Source organism: Neolamprologus brichardi, chromosome 8 (assembly GCF_056152115.1).
Source record: "Neolamprologus brichardi isolate AB-2024 chromosome 8, ASM5615211v1, whole genome shotgun sequence".
In the NCBI taxonomy this organism is placed as follows: Eukaryota; Metazoa; Chordata; class Actinopteri; order Cichliformes; family Cichlidae; genus Neolamprologus; species Neolamprologus brichardi.
The window spans coordinates 27,725,428-27,743,583 of NC_142111.1; the positions used below are offsets into that span (position 1 = coordinate 27,725,428).

General features: G+C 41.4%; 1 protein-coding gene across 1 annotated transcript; it reads right to left on the bottom strand.

Annotated features, from left to right (window-relative positions):
* Window positions 1-3,282: 3,282 nt before the first annotated feature.
* Window positions 3,283-17,594, bottom strand: LOC102798929 (microfibril-associated glycoprotein 4-like). The gene is made up of 7 exons (XM_087845052.1): window positions 17,493-17,594; window positions 13,360-13,413; window positions 11,895-12,044; window positions 10,213-10,248; window positions 4,258-4,354; window positions 3,971-4,138; window positions 3,283-3,747 (listed from the first exon to the last, which is right to left on the bottom strand). Exons 2-7 carry the CDS (start codon window positions 13,366-13,368, stop codon window positions 3,494-3,496), a joined length of 714 nt encoding a protein of 237 aa, XP_087701178.1. The 5' UTR covers window positions 13,369-13,413; window positions 17,493-17,594; the 3' UTR covers window positions 3,283-3,493.
* Window positions 17,595-18,156: the final 562 nt, after the last annotated feature.

Sequence of the window (18,156 nt, forward strand, 5' to 3'; positions counted from 1 at the left end):
TTTGTATAATTTCAATCCAACATGAAACTATATTGTGGTTAAGACACCTTGTCATCATACACCAAAAAAATTTTCAGAGCTACAAGATTATTTTCAATTACAAACGTTCAATCTGACTGTTATTACACCAAGAAATGAAGGTCATAAACACTGGTGACAATGAATTAAAACTGCAGAGTCTTACAGAGGTTTGTTTTTTGCAGGCCATTCTCATTCCCACTGGTGTGACTCAGTGACATACAAGTCCATTAGTACCTACTCAAATCATCTTGCGACGGTTACAAGGTTTTCCATTAGGTCATAGTACCCGGTACCAGCAATCCAAGTGATCGCTCCAAATGTTCCGAGATTGGCTGGTCAGTGGCGTCAATGATGAGCCATGAGAGTGCCTCGTTCATGGAAATCAAAACCAACATTTCTGAAACCCAGCGACGTGGGAAATCACTAGAAAAACAAAGTCATGGTCCCCGAGTCTGATTAAAAGCCACGGCAGGTATATCATCGTGCTATGATGAGTCAATCGGAGTAAGTGCTAATGGAAAAGGGGCAAAGCTGTTATTTGGGGGCAGGTTATGGCATTGGTGATGTATGTGAGTGAGTGCTAAATGAAAGTAAAAAGAAACTGAATTAGAATGTAATGAGCACAGAACTGGATAGTAACATGTTTAATGTAATCACAGTTGCATTACTAGATTACAAAAGTAAGTATATTCCATTCTCTTCACATGTTAAAATATTAATTGATCACACCTGATTACTTATTTAACCCAGCCACAAGATAGTGTACTCCTAGTGTAGTCCTAGTCCCAAGCCTCGATAAATGAGGATTGGGATTGGGTCAGAAAGGGCGTCCAGTGCAAACATGCAGATCAGCACAAATGAGATCTCTATACTGGCGTGGTCGGGCCTGGATTATCAACGACTGCCTCCAGTGCTGTTTGTGAACAAGGTGCCAAAAGAAACTGAGAGGAATTATGAAGTAACTTGGATGAAGTGGAAGAGACAGTCCTCAGGCGGGAGAGAGTGGTGACTGACACAGACTTCAATGGACTTGAAGGAACAGAGCTGATGAGGTGGTGTTGGGTAGGTCTGGTGTTAAGGAGAGAAATGCAGAAGGACGCATGCTAGTGGATTTTGTCATTGAAATGGCTGTGGTGAAGAGGGAGGACAGCCTGTGACTCAAAGATTGAATAATGTGACTCTTTTATGTCACAGTGTGGCATAAAAGGGTGGAGGAAGGTGCACACAAGTGTTTTGGGGCCTCTGCTGTTTTTATTGTATCTGCTTGGGCAGATTCTGTCAACCTTTAAGGGTCTCTTTTATCACTGCTATGGAGATGATATTCAGTTGTACACGTCATTTCATTTAAATGAAATGTCTAAACTCCACAGTTTGTTAAAGTGACTAGACAGTGTTAAATGGTGGTTGGGAGGCAGTTCAATTAAATCAAGACAAAACTGAAATAATGATCACTGCATCAGAAAAATGCATGTCTGGGAAAAAGGAGACACTTGGACCTCTTGGTTCTTTGGCAAAATCCTCTGTTAGGAATCTTGGCATAAATTGCAGGCAAGATGGCGCTTGTGTTTGACTGTACCTCTGCCTTTGTTCGTGTGTTTGTTTACATGTTGTGCAAGTGTTTTTGCTACACTTTTGTTTGGCATCATCACCATTCAGTTTTCTTTCATGCATTGTTGGCGAACAAATCTGCTATGGATAATTTTCAGAGTCAACAAAATGTCTGTTCATTTCTCGGTGCACCTCGGATATCTGGACGAGGAGGTGGAACAGCTGTAATTTTAAAAAAGATATTCTTAAGCCAGATGATCTCTTTGAGCTGTCACAACTCAACACAGAGGGAAACAAGGGAATGGCACACAGGAGGGGGACACAGCTGAGCCTCATTAAAGAGACAGGGAGGAAGCAAAACAGAACACAATGACATAAGACACGGACCTTCAAAGTACAACAGGAAGCACCACAATTCACAAAGAGGAGACTAGACAAGGGGACACAGCTGACAGGCATAAAAGCAGTGCTAAAGAACTAAACAACTCCACAAGATATAACAGGAATTTAACCAAAACAAAAGATATTAATAATCAAAGCATAAACTATAGATTATCCGACTCAGAACCACGACACTAACTGAAACTATCAACAGCATTGTTTCTCCAACATTTCAATATGCTGTTTGTAAATATGGTGATGAATGTGCGATCCAAAATCTCCTCAAGTGCTTCCCCTTATGAAGATGTCCCCGTGTTTCTTGGGTCATTTACTTCTTTTTCTCCAACCACACTCAATGACTTAACTACAGTAACAGGTCAAATGAAATGCTCATCGTGCTCCTTAGATATATTACCTCCGTCTGTCCTGTCTGGGACACCAGTATTGGCCCCACATTGCTATCCATCATCAACAGTTCACTGATACAAGGCTGTGTTGAATCTTATTTTAAACATGCAGAGGTAACTCCTCTATTGAAAAAACTGGATCTAGATCCTAGCTCTACTGGTAATAATCGGCCTATTTCAAAATTTCCATTTATAAGCAAATTATAAAGGGGGTGTCAAAAAATTGTAGAAAATCAGTTCAGGTCCTTACTATGCAGATTACAGATTTTTGACCCTTTTCAATATGGCTTTAAAAAGCAGGACTCCACTGAGACGGCTCTCTTAAGGGTCTATAATAATCTATTAACGTCTTCTGATGCAGGAAATTGTTCTGTGATCATTTTGCTTGATCTCAGCGCAGCCTTCGACACCATTGACCATCAAATCGTACTCAACAGGTTGAAGTTTTTGGCAGATACAGTGGATGCAAAAGTATTCGGCCCCCTTGAACTTTCCCACATTTTGTCACATTACAGCCACAAACATGAATCAGTTTTATTGGACTTCCACGTGAAAGACCAACACAAAGTGGTGAACACGTGAGAAGTGGAACGAAAATCATTCATGATTCCAAACATTTTTACAAATAAATAACTGCAAAGTGGGGTGTGTGTAATTATTCAGCCCACTCAGCTGCAGTGGCGGCCCTAGCCTGTTTGGTGCCCTGGGCGAATCTCCCCTCTAACGCCCCCCCCCAACCTGGGGCAGCAGGTTCTTACCTTCATACCTTCAGGCAGCGAGCAACAGCAGCTGGTTCAGACTGAGAGTAGAAACGAAGGGATTATTTCAGTCTTGTGATAAAGCTCGAGTGCAGCTGATGGTAGGAAAACAGACCCTGCTTCTTACTGAGTGTCTGCTGGGATGGAGTGGTGGAAAAGCTCAGAGAGAAAGGAGGGGCGAAAGAAAAAGTCAAATTTTTTGGTGCAGCTTTATTGATGACAACATTTCAGAGGAGATCACATCATGTAACATTACAGGACATAAACAGGTTTAAAGATCTCTAATCTTTCTCTCTCTCTCGTAATCAAAGGAAAGCGATCTTTGCTTTGACTGCTGTTGTTAAATATTCATGTCACAGATTTGTTTGTCCTGCAGATTTACTGCACAGGACGGATCTTCATGCTGATGGTCTTCAGAGAGTAATCATGACCTTTCCACTGGTACCACTCCACACCAACAGCATAGATAGTACCATCAGCCCCCCAATGATAAACCCCGTTAGGGTTTGCATAGTGACAGCTGCTGTACCAGAACCCCCCCAGAAATGATTTTGCACAATTTCCTGGCCAGCTGTCCTGGTCTTTGTCAAATGTGGAGAACTTCTGTCCGTTGTGATAACTCAGGGCATCTCCTACAGAAACACAGATGAACAATCCCAACATTACCTTTAATCCCAGTCAGACTGATCAGCAGGTGTACTGGGAGTGTTCTAAATGGACTATTTTTGGACCAGCCTCCTGTATTTGAGCTCCTTTCCCCAGGCACTGATTCATGACCTGCTGTTCCTACAGACTCTCCACAAGAATCCAGCACAAAATGTCACTTTAAACTTACTTAAATATGTATTCACCCACCTGCCCCTCCATTAGTGAATCCAGACACATTCAGCCTGTAGCCGTCAGACTCCCCATCGATGGAGAACGAGGAGTAATGAGCAAACACTTTGTTTCCATCAAAATCTTCCATGTTGACCATCAGCTCGTACCTTTTTCTCTGCGTCAGGTAGAAGACATTTTCCAAACCTGGAGAGAATCATAAACTCATTGATCAAGTTTTTATACCACTTCCCCTGAAGTCCCATAAGAGGTTCTACTTTATGAACAGATAACTTAATGACTGATAAACAGCACCCATTCCTCACCGAGCCAGTACTCTCCAGCAGCGTTACCAAAGCCCGTCTTGTACTGATCCCAGGGTCTGTAGAAGTTCACCGAGCCGTCCAACCTCCTCTGGAACACCTGGGGAGGAGGCAGGAAAAGTATTCGTCAAATATGGGCTATGAAAATTGTCACAGCACATGTAAACATCAGATGCTTACCCAAAGTTCTTCAGAGATAGGCACATTCTAGGTCTCTGTTTGGGTTTAGACGGTTGGGCCATCTGAAAACTATTTAGCTGCAGTTCTAACAACTGCTTATTTATTTATTTCTTGTTTGCTTGCTTGTTTTTGTTAAACACCATAGTTAAAAAGGTTTGAATTTTTCTTTCAGTATTGTTTGCCTTAAAATTTTGTATTCTGAAAAAAGAAAAACAAAAGAAAAAGCCATGACTGTGCAGTTTTTTTGGTAGCATTTATTTTCTTACACATAATTAGAAAAACAAGTCCTGTCTTTTAAATGTCCATGTTGCTCTTTAAATAGATAAATCTCCACAGGAGCAAAATAATTTGAGCACATTGTCATTAAATACAAACAAACAAACAAACAAACAAACAAGAAACTGTGTTGTTTTTTTTAAAACTGTCTTTTAAAATATAATATTTATGGGACCTGTGCCTGTCAGTACTTATGGACTTGTTATGCTATATGTATTTTTGGTGTTGCTGCCCCTCTTCTCCATGTTTGTAGATATGAGTGTGTGTGTGGGTGTGTGTATGGGTGCAGGTGTGTCTGAACACTTGTTTACAGGTGCCTTCAGGCCTGGTGGGTGTGGCCCTGCTAGGGCAGCGGTCTCCAACTTTTTTGCGCCACGGACCGGTTTATGCCCGACAATATTTTCACAGACCGGCCTTTAATGTGTCGCGGATAAATACAACAAAATAAAACTAGTACAGGTACCGAAAAAAAAGAAGATTTATTCATAACACACGTGAAAAGACCCAGGAAAACCAAGTAAACGATAAAAACGATAACAAAATAACGCTGAAAACCAATAAAAACCCTGAAAACTATACATTTCACACCTGAGCCTCAACTCTCGCGGCCCGGTACCAAACGACTCACGGACCGGTACCGGGCCGGGGACCGCTGATCAGGGCTCGTCGGGGGAGCTACTTAGGAGAGTCTTGGAGCTCCCACCGGCGCGGGATCATTGATTCTCATGACTATTGATCAGTGGTCTTTGATCAATGGTCATGAGAATTTGTATAATTAAGATTAAGGAACTGACCTCCCAGCCCATTGTTCCTTCAGTGGGCTGGTTTCAGTCATTATGCAAATGTCCTGTTTATAAGGTTGAAACCTGCAGTCAGCTGAGACTGAAGACGTCACCTGATGATGATGAAACGTTTCTCCCACAAAACGCTACATCCAGATGAACAGAATCAACTTTTGGAGATAAACAATGTGAAGCATTTGGCTGGAATCAAGTTCAAGAGCAAGTTTGCCCTGTTATTTATTTGTAAAGTTGTGCTGTGTATTGGTGATAGTTTAAAACTAACTAGAATACATGAAGCCATCAGTGTGCTTTTGCTTAACAGCAGCTTTTTGGAATTTGAACTTTCTGTCCTCTGCATTAACATTGTTTTAGTTTCTGGCTCAAGGACAACTTGTTGGTAAAAGCCTGCAAGTATTTGTGTCACGGTCCTGGATCGGTGACCCAGTGTTTTTGGTTTTGTACTTTTGATTCTGTTATAAAGTATGACTGTTTGTTTTGGTTTCTGTCCTAGTATTTCAGCTTCCTAGTTTGGCAGTACTTCCTGAGTTCTTGTTTTTAAGTTTTGTTATTTGGTTTCCCAGTGTTTATTCTGTGCTCCCTCTTCTCTGTGCTCCTTCTGTCTGTCCATGGTGTTATTCTGTCTGCTCATGAGTCTGCATCTGTTTAGTTCTGTGTCTGATCTCTCTGTCTGTCGTGTACTTCCTGTTTTACTTTGTAGGTCTGTGCGCTCAGCTTTGTGCTCTCCCTCTCTCATCAGTGTAATCAGCGTCAGCTGTGTCTCCCAGCTGTTTCCTCTTAGCTCTGTTCACCTCTTGTATTGAGTGTCTGCGTCTCTCTTTCACTGTGTGTTCTGTTTGCCAGCCTGCCAACCTGTTTAGTTTGTTCCATTCTCCCAGTCTAGTTAGTCTTTTGTTCAGTTTCTTCCCAGCAATAAAGCTCAGTATTTTGAGTTACTTCTGCCTTTGTGAGTCCTGCATTTTGGGTCCTCTCTTCCTGCCTGCCTGCACACAGCCATGACAATTTGAGTTCATGTATTTATTTTGATCTCCCAGACATTTTTGTATGGCTTGTTTTTTCTCTTATTTTGCGTGAGATATTTTTTAACATGGACGTGTCTGTTTTGAACACTGCTTTTGCAAGAAACATGATTAATATAACAATGGAATTGCTATTTGTAATTTATTGTAACTACATTTAACCTCTTAAGCCCCACGGGGGTTTCTGAGCTTCCTGCTCAAAAATGTAATGCCCAAATTTAATTGATTATTTCTCTGCAATTACAAACTCTGTCCTTACAATCTTGGTATCAAAATAAAGCTAACACTTGTGCGATTTCATCAAATGTGTAAATATTGAAGCAGATATTACTGTGTCAAAGTTACTGAGACTTTAATTTTTAGCATATAACCCTTTTAAAAATATGCCTCAGTTAACATTTGATTCCAGAAATTCAGTAACCAACATATAAACATCATCTGTGGAAAGATTTATGTTTCTAAAGTGAAACAGTGAAAAAATACAGCCCTGTCAATACATGAATATCCAGACGTTGTACAAAAATGTCCAATTTTGGCACACAATTGGACACCATGCCAGTTGATTCTTTTAGGTATTAAAGAGCAGAAATTAATAAATTTTATTAACATGCCTAAAAAAATGCTTTTTTAAAAATATATTTTTGAAGAATTCACCACACATTTACATGGTAATGGCCCTTTTCTGCAGCGCATGAAGCGTTTAATTGGTCTCTGGCCCTTTAAACTCCGAGGGGCTGTAACTTTGGTTTCTTTTGGTCAATTTGCACGATTGACACCTCTTTTTAATCGTTTGAGCCAATAGATTCAAAGTAACAATGCCATGTTCACGTCACTTCAACCAATCAGACATTGCAATGCCAAAACCCACGTGGGCCCAAATTTGCTGCATTTGGCGTCTGTCCAGTCACGTGTCTGTAGGTGGGTCTAAAATGGAGGTTGTTGACGGAAACGGCTCTGATGCGGCTAGGTAGGCATGGTAACTACTGATAATCACGTGGCTACCGGCGAAAATAACAGAGGAAATCGGGGCGGTAAGCCAATTTCTGTCTTAGCGCATTTGAGCCGCTGTGTGTTTTTGTGGTCTTCTTTTGTGGCTCATTCAGTGAATTTTGGTCTGATTGTGGTGAAACTTGGTGTGTGGAGTCAGTGATAGCCCTGGAAGCTAACCAGCCCATATTTAGCCTGTTACATGAAGTCTGGAGAATTTCTGGTTGAGTTTGTTTGTTTAGCGGACTTCTGCGCATTTACGTAACTGCTCGTTTAATCATGGCTTGTTTTCGATGTGTTTGGTGGTTGTAGAAATGGTTTAGTATGAACAGTATGAACCTTCCAGATCCCTCAGGTCATCTGGATCCGGTCTTTTATCAGTTCCCAGAGTCAGAACCAGACACGGCTCAGCTTTTATGCTCCTTATATCTGGAACAAACTCCCAGAAAGCCTCCGATCAGCTGAAACACTCAGTTTATTTAAATCCAGGTTGAAGACTCACCTGTTCTCAGCTGCATTTGAATAAAGCACCAAATCCACACTTAAGCTTAAATTTCAAAACTTACATTTTAACTACTGATTTTATCTACTGTTCTGATTTTATCTGTTTTGATTTTATATACTGTTTTGTTTGTTTGTTTGTTTGTTAATTAGTTAGTTAGTTAGTTTGCTTGTTTTAATCAATTTTAAATCCTGCTTTTTATTTGTTTTTGTTTCTAATGTCTCTGTAAAGCACTTTGAATCACCTTGTTGTTGAATTGTGCTATACAAATAAACTTGCCTTGCCTTGCCTTGCCTATATGACATTTTAGCTGAGATTCAGAGGTTTCTGTGGATACCACACGTCTGGACTTATAATTCTCACCCCGTGTTATAACCGATTAACCGTGATCTCCTCCTTTTTGCCCCCAGTACCGGGGCGTGGGCTTAAGTGGTTTTAAAAAAGTTACTAACAATAATATTTATGTAACAATGTTCATGGACACTTTTTAGTAGGAAAAAACATTAGAATGACTTAAATTGAAATAATTTAATCACTTAATATTACTAAAAACCCCTTTTTACTGAACTTACGTTGCTTGACCTTAATTAAGCTTTTAGAGGAAAAAGTAAATCATGTCTGCAGCAGAGTAATTGAGTTGGGCTAATTATAAAAATGTCTCATTGGATTTACTCAGTAGTGGCTGAGTTGGGATTACTGAAAAACATCAATGCAAATTGTTACCTTTGGTTTTTGATTAAGTTTAGCCGATGTATATTTATAGTGTAGTGGGGTTAGGGTTAAAAACATCAATTAAAAAAACTGAATCAGTAAATATTTAGTATAAAATGAGAGGCTGAAGGTGGCATGATGGAGTGTCGCCTCACAGCAAGACGTTCCTGGTTTTAATCCATGTTCTCCACTTTCTTTCCAGGTACTCCGGCTTCATCCCACAGTCCAAACAGTGTGCACGGGTAAGTGGTAGAGATGGCATGATGCCACTTTTTTATGTCCGATATCTTAAATTTGGATATCTGCTGATACCGATATGAATTCAATATAGTCTATGTTAAGATCAATAAAACAGTTTTTTAATATTTCGCTGCATTCTGTATACGTTCACACTCAAATTTAAGATACAAAACACTAAAGCTATTCTATTATACTTGTATGCAAAAAATACAATAAACCCAAAATATTTTGCAGTTAAGCAATACTGAAGTTTTTATTTAAACTTTAAGCAGAAATCTAAGTATGTAAGTAATATTCAGAAAGTAAATTAAAATACAATTTTATACAGATTTCAAAAACTCTTTGGTTCTGAAAAAATGAAATGCACTATCAGCACAAAATAATGTTTATATTCAACAACTTAAAAAAAACCTTGCATAATGGACCCTTTATACTTAAAGCTTAACATAAACAGACATCCAGAGTGGAAAGCAGTGCAAATAAATGCAAACACAGCTTCACGACACTCATCTTTTAACAAGATGGGTGTCAGTGTGAGCTGTTTCTATCACATTTAACCTGAGACTGAATTTTGTGTAATTTCTATACAAAACTTAACACAAGTATGAAAAAAAGTGTTTTTCTTAGTTTTTTTTTTGAACCATGAAACTGTTTAGCCTGCAGTTTTTTTTCAAAGTAAAACTTGAGCCTATCCATTGTACGGTCAGACTAAGCAATGACAACGCACAGAAGTCCAAGCTCCATATATCGGTTGTTAAGCTTAACGTGGGATTGCTTTACAAACATTCGAGATGAACTTGCACACCTGCTTTACTTCTCTGGGATCGCTTGCTCGTAGATGAAATGCCAGTTTAGTGAGGATTCCAGTGTGAACTCCAGACCGCTGAGAGGTCTCACACACAACAGCTGCTCTATTACGTGACGCATACTGCTCTGACGTGTTAAGATCATGAGCTGGGTTACAACATGTCGCAAGTTTGGTGAGGTGCTTTCCTGATACTTAATGGATCAGGTTACTTTTTTTTATTTCTCCCTGATATCCGATTCAATCATTTAGCTCAGGATTGGACCCATACTGATACTTTATATCTGATTGGTCCATTCCTAGTAAGTAGGGATGGGAATTCATAAGAATTCCTTCATTTTGATTCTCTTATCGATTCTTATTGGGCTCTCATACCATCACTAAGCAGTCTAAGCACTTCAGACAACCAGACATGAAGCTGGGAGTTCAGATACTCACCGTCCACTGTCCTTGTGAGTCCATGTCACAGTATACCTGCAGACACACACACACACACACACACACACACAATCATTAGAAAATAGAGAAAGATAAATACAATAATAATACACATACAATAATGCATATTAACATGTGATACACTATATCAAAGTGCCCCCTGGTGGTGAGTGAACATCCTGCAGGTTGGCTGGAGGAGGTCTTGTCTAGAGCAGTGGGGCTCCCACACAAAAGCAAAGCAGAAGATAAACCATCGCCAAATATGCTTCCAAACCAACTTCCTTCCAGCCAAAGACTAGAACACATGATTAAGCATATGTTGCCGTTGGCTTCACCTGCACAATGGTGGTGCCAAGGTAGGAATTTGGTTCCCCTGCATTGGGAACACGCAGTGGGCTGTCCAAATCAAAATCAACAACAAACAAACAGCATCCCACAGTTGTTATGTTTTTAAACTCATTTTTTGAAAAATGTGTTGATAGCAATGTTGAATATTCTCACACAGTAAAAAAACAAAAAACAAAGAAAACTACACCTAAAATAATTACACCGTAAAGATGTTACGTTGTTCTGTTATTTAAAAGAGGTAGTAGTTTATTTTATTGCTACCTTCAATTTATTGCTGTTTACTTTTATTTGTTTCATTGTTTACATTGTTTGAGGTGTAAAATAATCTGCAATGAAGTTTGAAAACTAAATATGGTGGGTGTGCGTGGTTGGAGGATGTGTTTGTGCTGGTTGGGGGGGAAAAACAAAGAGGGGCCTAACAAAAAAGTTTGGGAACCACTGGTCTGGAGAATGAAATGTAATGATTTTGGTGCATTTTTGGCCAGAAGAACCAAATGAACCAAATGAATCAATGAAAACACAAAGAAAATGCATCTTCTCTGTGGACTCATTCCGCTTCCTGGGTACCACCATCACCCAGGACCTGAAGTGGGAGCCCACCGTCACCTCCGTCATAAAGAAAGCCCAGCAGAGGATGTACTTCCTGAGGCAGCTGAAGAAATTCAACCTGCCAACACGGACGATGATGCAATTCTACACTGCAGTCATCGAGTCCATCCTCACCTCCTCCATCACCGTGTGGTACGCTGGAGCCACCATCAGGGACAAACAGAGACTGCAGCGTGTTGTGCGCTCTGCTGAGAAGGTGATTGGCTGCAGACTCCCATCTCTGCAGGACCTGTACACCTCCAGGACACTGGGGCGTGCAGCTCGGATCTCAGCTGACCTTCTCACCCTGGACACAGTCTGTTTGACCTGCTCAGGCAGGAGACTCCGGTCCATTCGCACCAGAACCTCTCGCCATAAGAACAGTTTCTTCCCCTCTGCTGTTGGACTCATGAACAATAACCGTATGACTGTTCCCACCACTAACACACTACGCTGTGTTCACTGCATCATTCCATGTTTGCACTGATCACCACCTGCACTCATGTATGTATTTATCTACTTAGCACTTTTTTCTTATTTTATGTCTATTTAAGCGTTATATGACAGCATATAAAAATATATTGCACTAAGTACCGCAGCAATTTCCTAATGTTGTAAACCTGCTCAACATCTGGCAATGAAACCCTTTCTGATTCTGATTCTGCATCTTTGGATGAGTCATGATGGTCTGAAAATGACAACACTAAAAAATCAGCTTATCATTAGAGTAAATAACTCCAGTCTACCAGGACAGCAGACGTGGCTCCAATGGGATAAATGGTGTACACTCCACTGGTTCGACTGGTGTCTTGGGTATAGACATCGCTGCAGTCCAGTGGAAGGATGAAAGGTTCACAGCCGGTCAGCAGAGGAAGCAGGATGAAGGCTGACAGCAGCTGGAACAGAGGAGGTGTTCTTATTTTACTTCAGTCAAAGCTTCATGTAGAGCTGTAACGTTTGTGACTGTCAGACTGTGATGGTGCCACACAGACAAACTATAGAGGTTCTGCATGTGACATCATGCACATGTCGCTCAACTGCTGTCCGCCATATTGAACATGATCAGCGGTAGTGATCACTCCTGAACTGACGTTAGGGTTCTAACATAAGAAAGCTTACATGAGTCACAGTTAGTTACTGTCAGCAGATCAGACATGCTGGACCGCTGACAAGAGCTGGGGCTAAAAAATTTCAATTTTCAATTCAATTCAGTTTTATTTATACAGCGCCAAACCACAACAACAGTCGCCTCAAAGTACGAGCGAGATGCTAGTCAGGAAAGTGTTTTTGTCATGAAACGGCTGTCTGCTGCCAGGCGAGGACCCAAATGCAAACTCACGGGAAACAAAACTTAAGCTCAAAATGACGCTTCATTTACAGAACGGCAAAACAAAAACTAAACTGGGAAATATTAAAGCTAACGCACAAGGAAACACAGCACACAACTATGAGGGAGGACGCAACACAGAACTGAGTGAGACGCCAACATAAATACACCGAAGGATAATGAGGGGGTGGGAGCACACGGGGAACACTGATAATCGTGAGACAGGGCAGGAGCAAATACAGCATGACGTACACCGACGGGAGACTATCAAAGTAAAACAGGAAGTACACCGAGACGCGGACTGGAGGGGGAGAGAACATGGGGAGAACACGGACATAATGGGCTGGGAAGGCATGGAATAAAATACAAGCAAGGGGAAACAAGGCATAAGAACTCAGATACACAGAGGGAGACACGGGAAAAGACACGAAATTTTTTTTTTTTTTTTTTTTTTTTTCCTGTCCCGTTTGGCTCTTTTGCATCAGAATTATTGTTTAAAGGCGAGGAAAGCCCCGTCCTCCAGGGCATGAAGCAGGTATGGAGGAGATCAAGATGAGGGGAAATCTAATAAACGACATCTAAACAGAATAACCTAGGAACCTTTAGAATAAACAGTGGACCTAAAATGTAACACCAAATGACAAAAATACAAGAGAACACAAAACACTGGTTAGAGGTCCTGGGACCATGACAGCTTTGCTTCCTCGGAGAGTGTATATACACTAATTTGTTTACTCATAGTTTATCTCATCTACATAATGTTTCATTAAGTTTTGGGATTATTACATGTCCAAAATGGCTGACAAGTTGTAAGCGGTCACATGTCTGCAAAACCTCTATAGGACTGATATATATTCAGTCAGAAATTTTAAGATTTCACTTACCTTCGTCATTGCAATTCTGTTGAATTGATGTGATGAAAATCTGATGACTCTGAGCTGTATTTATAAGCAGAAATCAATAATTACTGATACAATACAAAAATGTGGTTTAAAGTAGTTCATTAGCGCATGGAGACAGATCTCCATAACAAAGCCTCAAATGAAGGCTGCAAAACAGAACACATATCTTACTCAGGAGCTCTACTCAGTGGTATGTTGCTAAATCAGTCCAGACTCATTCTGGTCTCTTTGTTTTACTTCATTTCTAAAGTATTTTCTGTCAACTCTGGACCTCCATTTGCTGAGGTGACTGCATGGATCAGCTGTCGCAACAGGATTGTTTTGGTTGTAATCACTGAAGCAGATTGTGGACACTGCAGGTGAAAGAAGCTGTTAAGTTGAAAAAGTCCAAGGTTGGTTAGCCTGTGGGACTTCAGAGTTAGCTAACGGCTAATGGCACGCCAAGTGGAATGTAGCTCTGTCAGTGGTGGAAGCAAAACCAAAAGGAGTTTGGTGAAGCCATGGAAAAAGAATTTCAATCTGCCTAAAATCAATTCTGGCAAACTGTCAGGTGACTCAGGAGAGCAAAGCGGGCCTCTACTCACAGTGTTTAGTGGGCGTGGGGTGCTTGTGACTTCAACTGAGGTTATAGTCAGGGTGGTGGAAGGAATACTTCCAGGACCTCTTCAATCCCACGCACATGCTTTTTGTAGAGGAAGAGTCTGGGGATGAATCATCACTGAGGATGTTAAACACATCCTTGATTGTCACACTTGTTTCCTCTGGGTATTGGACTCCACCAGGTCTGCCATTTGTCACTGACTCAGTTCATAGGTTTTAATGGACAGAATACTTCTTTAGCCAAGTGGCCAAAGGCTTTGAGGAATGCTGGACCACCTCTTCACCAGGCCTCAGAATCCCATCTCTGCTTTTTGCTGATAATGTGGTTGGCTTCATCAAAGCTTGGCCTCCAGCTTGCACTGGACTGGTTTGCAGCTGAGTGTGAAGCAATGGAAATGAGAATTAGCACCTAAAAGTCTGAGGCCATGGCCCTAAGCCAGAAAAGGGTGGAGTGCCCACTTCAGATCTGGGAGAATTTGCCGCCCCAGGTGGAGGAGTTTAAGTATCTCAAGGTTTTGTTCACGAGTTAGGGGAGAAGGGAGTGCAAGATTTACTAATGCACTAAGGCTGCATCTGCAGTTATGCATCTGTTGTACCGCTCTGTCGAGATGAAGCATAGAGCATAAAAGTGACACTGTTGATTTGATCTACGTCCCTGTAATGAAGCGACAACAGACCAGACAACATATTTATGCTTTTCACATCAACAACAACCACACGGGAATCCAGGACCCAGCACACCTTTAACCCAGCGACGCATGATTGGGGATGCCCTGCAGGTGTGTTCGCCACCCCTGCAGCGGCACCACCAACCACGCCTCGCCACAGTCCCCTTTCTCAGCTGTAGTTACAAGTGACCCAAAACTTGATCGTGTATACAAGCGGTGGAAATTAGCTTGCTCTGAAGGGTGGCAGGTTTCTACCTTAGAGACAGTCAGTCATTCACAAAGGGCTCTTAGTAGTAGCCGCTGCTCCTCAACATCGAAAGGAGTCAGTTCAAGGAGTTCAGGCTTCTGATTAGAATGCCTCCTGGAATAGTGTGACTACTAATTCTGATCTCATCCCCTCCATCCCGACCACCTTATAGAGGGCACGGCCTGGTAATCTTTGCTAGCTTTCCCACCAGCTAAATTCCTCTCCTTTGGGTGACTCTGTCACTTGGTATTAGCTCTCTCTGTGTATGTCTTTATCCTGTCTTCCTTCTCTCACCCCAACCGGTCGCTAATATACACTAATGTGATTATTTTATTTTTAAGGTTCTTTCTCCAGCGGTGGCTGGTGTTGGTTCCAGCCACTCTTAAAATTAAGGATGTATAACCTGCAGTGGCCATCATTGCTGTGGTCTATTCTCAGATCTGCTGTTATGCTCACATTACCTGCATGATCTTGCCTGTAAACTTGGTCATAGAGTTTTGTTACAGGTTTCCCTGAATTATTCTGCTTACAGGTTGTTGTTCACAGTGGTTGCCTACAACATTTGCTTCCAGCAAATCACCTTTGATAACTGACTGACCCGTTTTCGTACACCTCTCTTGAACAGATGAGTGGGACTCTTCCCAGGCATGTTCCTGGGTCTTGGGCTGCTATAAGAAATGCGGGTCTGCCATTCCCTTTACGGAGTGACTTGTATGCCAGAGTTATTATAGGTAAAACTATTGGTGCACAGTACTATTTGTTAGGACCACAGCTACTAGTAAGTGCATCTCAACCCGTCTTTTTTAAGTTATTCATTTTTAGGACAACATTTAGTCAATGCTACGTGTCAGTGCTCAGCATAAATAAGTAGACCCCCTTCAAGAAGCACAAATTTAATCAGTAGCTCAATGAACAAAAGAACAATTTCCAAAATTTTCACAAGGCTGAGTTTTATTGAACACTTGTTTAACTCCATATCATGAAATTAAGGTTAATAATATAACTTAGATCACAAAATCTTCAGTTTTACTAAAATTGGTTGAAGCAAAAATGAATACACCCTGCAACAAAAACGACTACATCTAGTATTTTGTATGACCACCATGATTTTCAAGGACAGCATCGAATCTTCTAGGCATGGAATGAACAAGTTACGACATACTGCAACATCTATCTTTTTCCATTCTTCAAGAACAACCTCTTTTAGAGCCTGGATGCTGGATGGAGAGTGATGCTCAACTTGCCGCTTCAGAATTCCCCACAGGTGTTCGATTGGGTTCAGATCAGGAGACATACTTGGCCATTCAATCACCTTCACCCTGTTCTTCCTCAGAAATGCAACAGTAGCTTTAGATGTGTGTTTTGGATCATTGTCGTGTTGGAAAAGTGCGTGACGACCAAGTGCACGGAGTGATGGCAGCATCTTCTCCTTCAGTATAGAGCAGTACATTGTTGAGTTCATGATACCATCAATGAAATGCAGCTCCCCAGCACCAGCAGCACTCATGCAGCCCCACATAAGGACACTGCCACCACCATGTTTCACTGTAGGAACAATGCATTTCTCGTTGAAATCCTCACCTTTACGACGCCATACAGTTTTGAAACCATTAGTTCCAAAAACAGTGATCTTTGTCTCGTCACTCCAGAGTGTAGAGTCCCAGTAGGCTTCATCTTTTTCAGCATGGGCCCTAGCAAATTCTAGGTGTGCTTTTTTGTGCATGGGCTTTAGGAGAGGCTTCCTTCATGGACGATACCCATGCATGCCATTCCTCTGCAGTGTGCGCCGTATGGTGTCACGGAAAACAGTCACTCCAGTTTGGCTTTCTATTGCTTTAGCTAACTGCAGTGAACTTCCATGGTGATTTTCCTCAACATCTCATCAGGAGATGCTCCTGGGGTGGCTGTAGCTCAGGTGGCAGAGCAGGTCAGCCACTAATCAGAAGGTCGGTGGTTCGATCCCAGGCTGCCTCCTAGCTGCATGCCAAATATCCTTGGGCAAGATACTAACCCCATGTTTGCCTACTGGTGGTGTTCAGAGGGCCCGGTGGCGCCTGTGTCCGGCAGCCTCGCCTCTGTCAGTGCGCCCCAGGGCAGCTGTGGCTACAATGTAGCTGCCATCCCCAGTGTGTGAATGTGTGTGTGACTGAATGTAGTGTAAAGCGCTTTGGGGTCCTTAAGGACTAGAAAAGCGCTATACAAATGCAGGCCATTTACCATTTGGCTGTTTAAATGGAACGATCAACACACACCTCTGAAAAGTGTGTGTTTGTTTTTTCTACAATAACTGTTAAATGTAAGCATAGTTTTGACTAAAGGAATTCTTTATCAGTCTGTACTCTTCATGTTAAAGGAAAATCCAGAAAAGCGACAAACATTTTCTGGAGTCAAAGAAAAACTTGTTATTGGGATAATAACCGAAATCTTCTCAGACAAAACGCTGATTTAAATAATTTGTCAAACGCTCTTCAAACAGTTTAAAATGAAAAGAGTAAAAAGAGAAGCGGTGTTTTGAGCTGCTGCTTCATAACAGTGAGAGTTCAGATAAATTAACAAATTCAAGGAAAGCATCTGCAGCTGCTTTTCTAGTTTGCTCTTACTTTGGCAGATTTCTTCTGAGCTCCACACCAGGCTTCCAGCTGCAGCACAGACTCAAACTGGGACAGGGAGGCAGAGGTTACATTTACTGGAAGAGCTTCAGAAAAAAGTGACTCCAGTACCTTCACTGTTCAAGGCTAGCAGGTCCAAGGGTCTGTTTACATTCTGCCACAGTGAGATAACATGACTACAGAAACAAGTGCTCTACTCACGTACTGTGGGTTGTGATTTTAACCAATGCAGGAATGTTATGGCCAAGTACCATCAATACGTGAAATTTCCACTAAGGGACAATAACCTTTCTGTTTATGGTCAGACTGTTTACTACTTGGTGTGCTAATACTGTTTAGTACCTCTAGTAGTTTTAATGTGTTGCTTACTTACTGTCCTCCTCTGTTACGGACTCCTGTTGGAAAACGTACTGCTGAAGTCTAAGGAGACTGAAACCTCTGAAAGGAAATAAACTTGAGCCTTTGAAAATTACCCATCATTTGAATTTTAAAGTCTTAACTTACGGCAAATACTTGATTGCTGAGCTTATCCGAGTTGAATATTAAAATCTGTTAAACCTGCCACCAAACCTCATGGATTTGAAACCTTAATTTAAGAGGTGGTCAGAGGTATTACGATTAACATGTGACAACAGCGCCAAGGAGTCAACCATGA

Coding starts and splice junctions, on each gene's coding strand:
- LOC102798929 (XM_087845052.1), bottom strand. Junction 4,355..10,212: donor ACTCACAAGGACAGTGGACG/GTGAGTATCTGA, acceptor CCTCCTCCCCAG/GTGTTCCAGAGGAGGTTGGA. Junction 3,748..3,970: donor ATTCACTAATGGAGGGGCAG/GTGGGTGAATAC, acceptor GTGTTTCTGTAG/GAGATGCCCTGAGTTATCAC.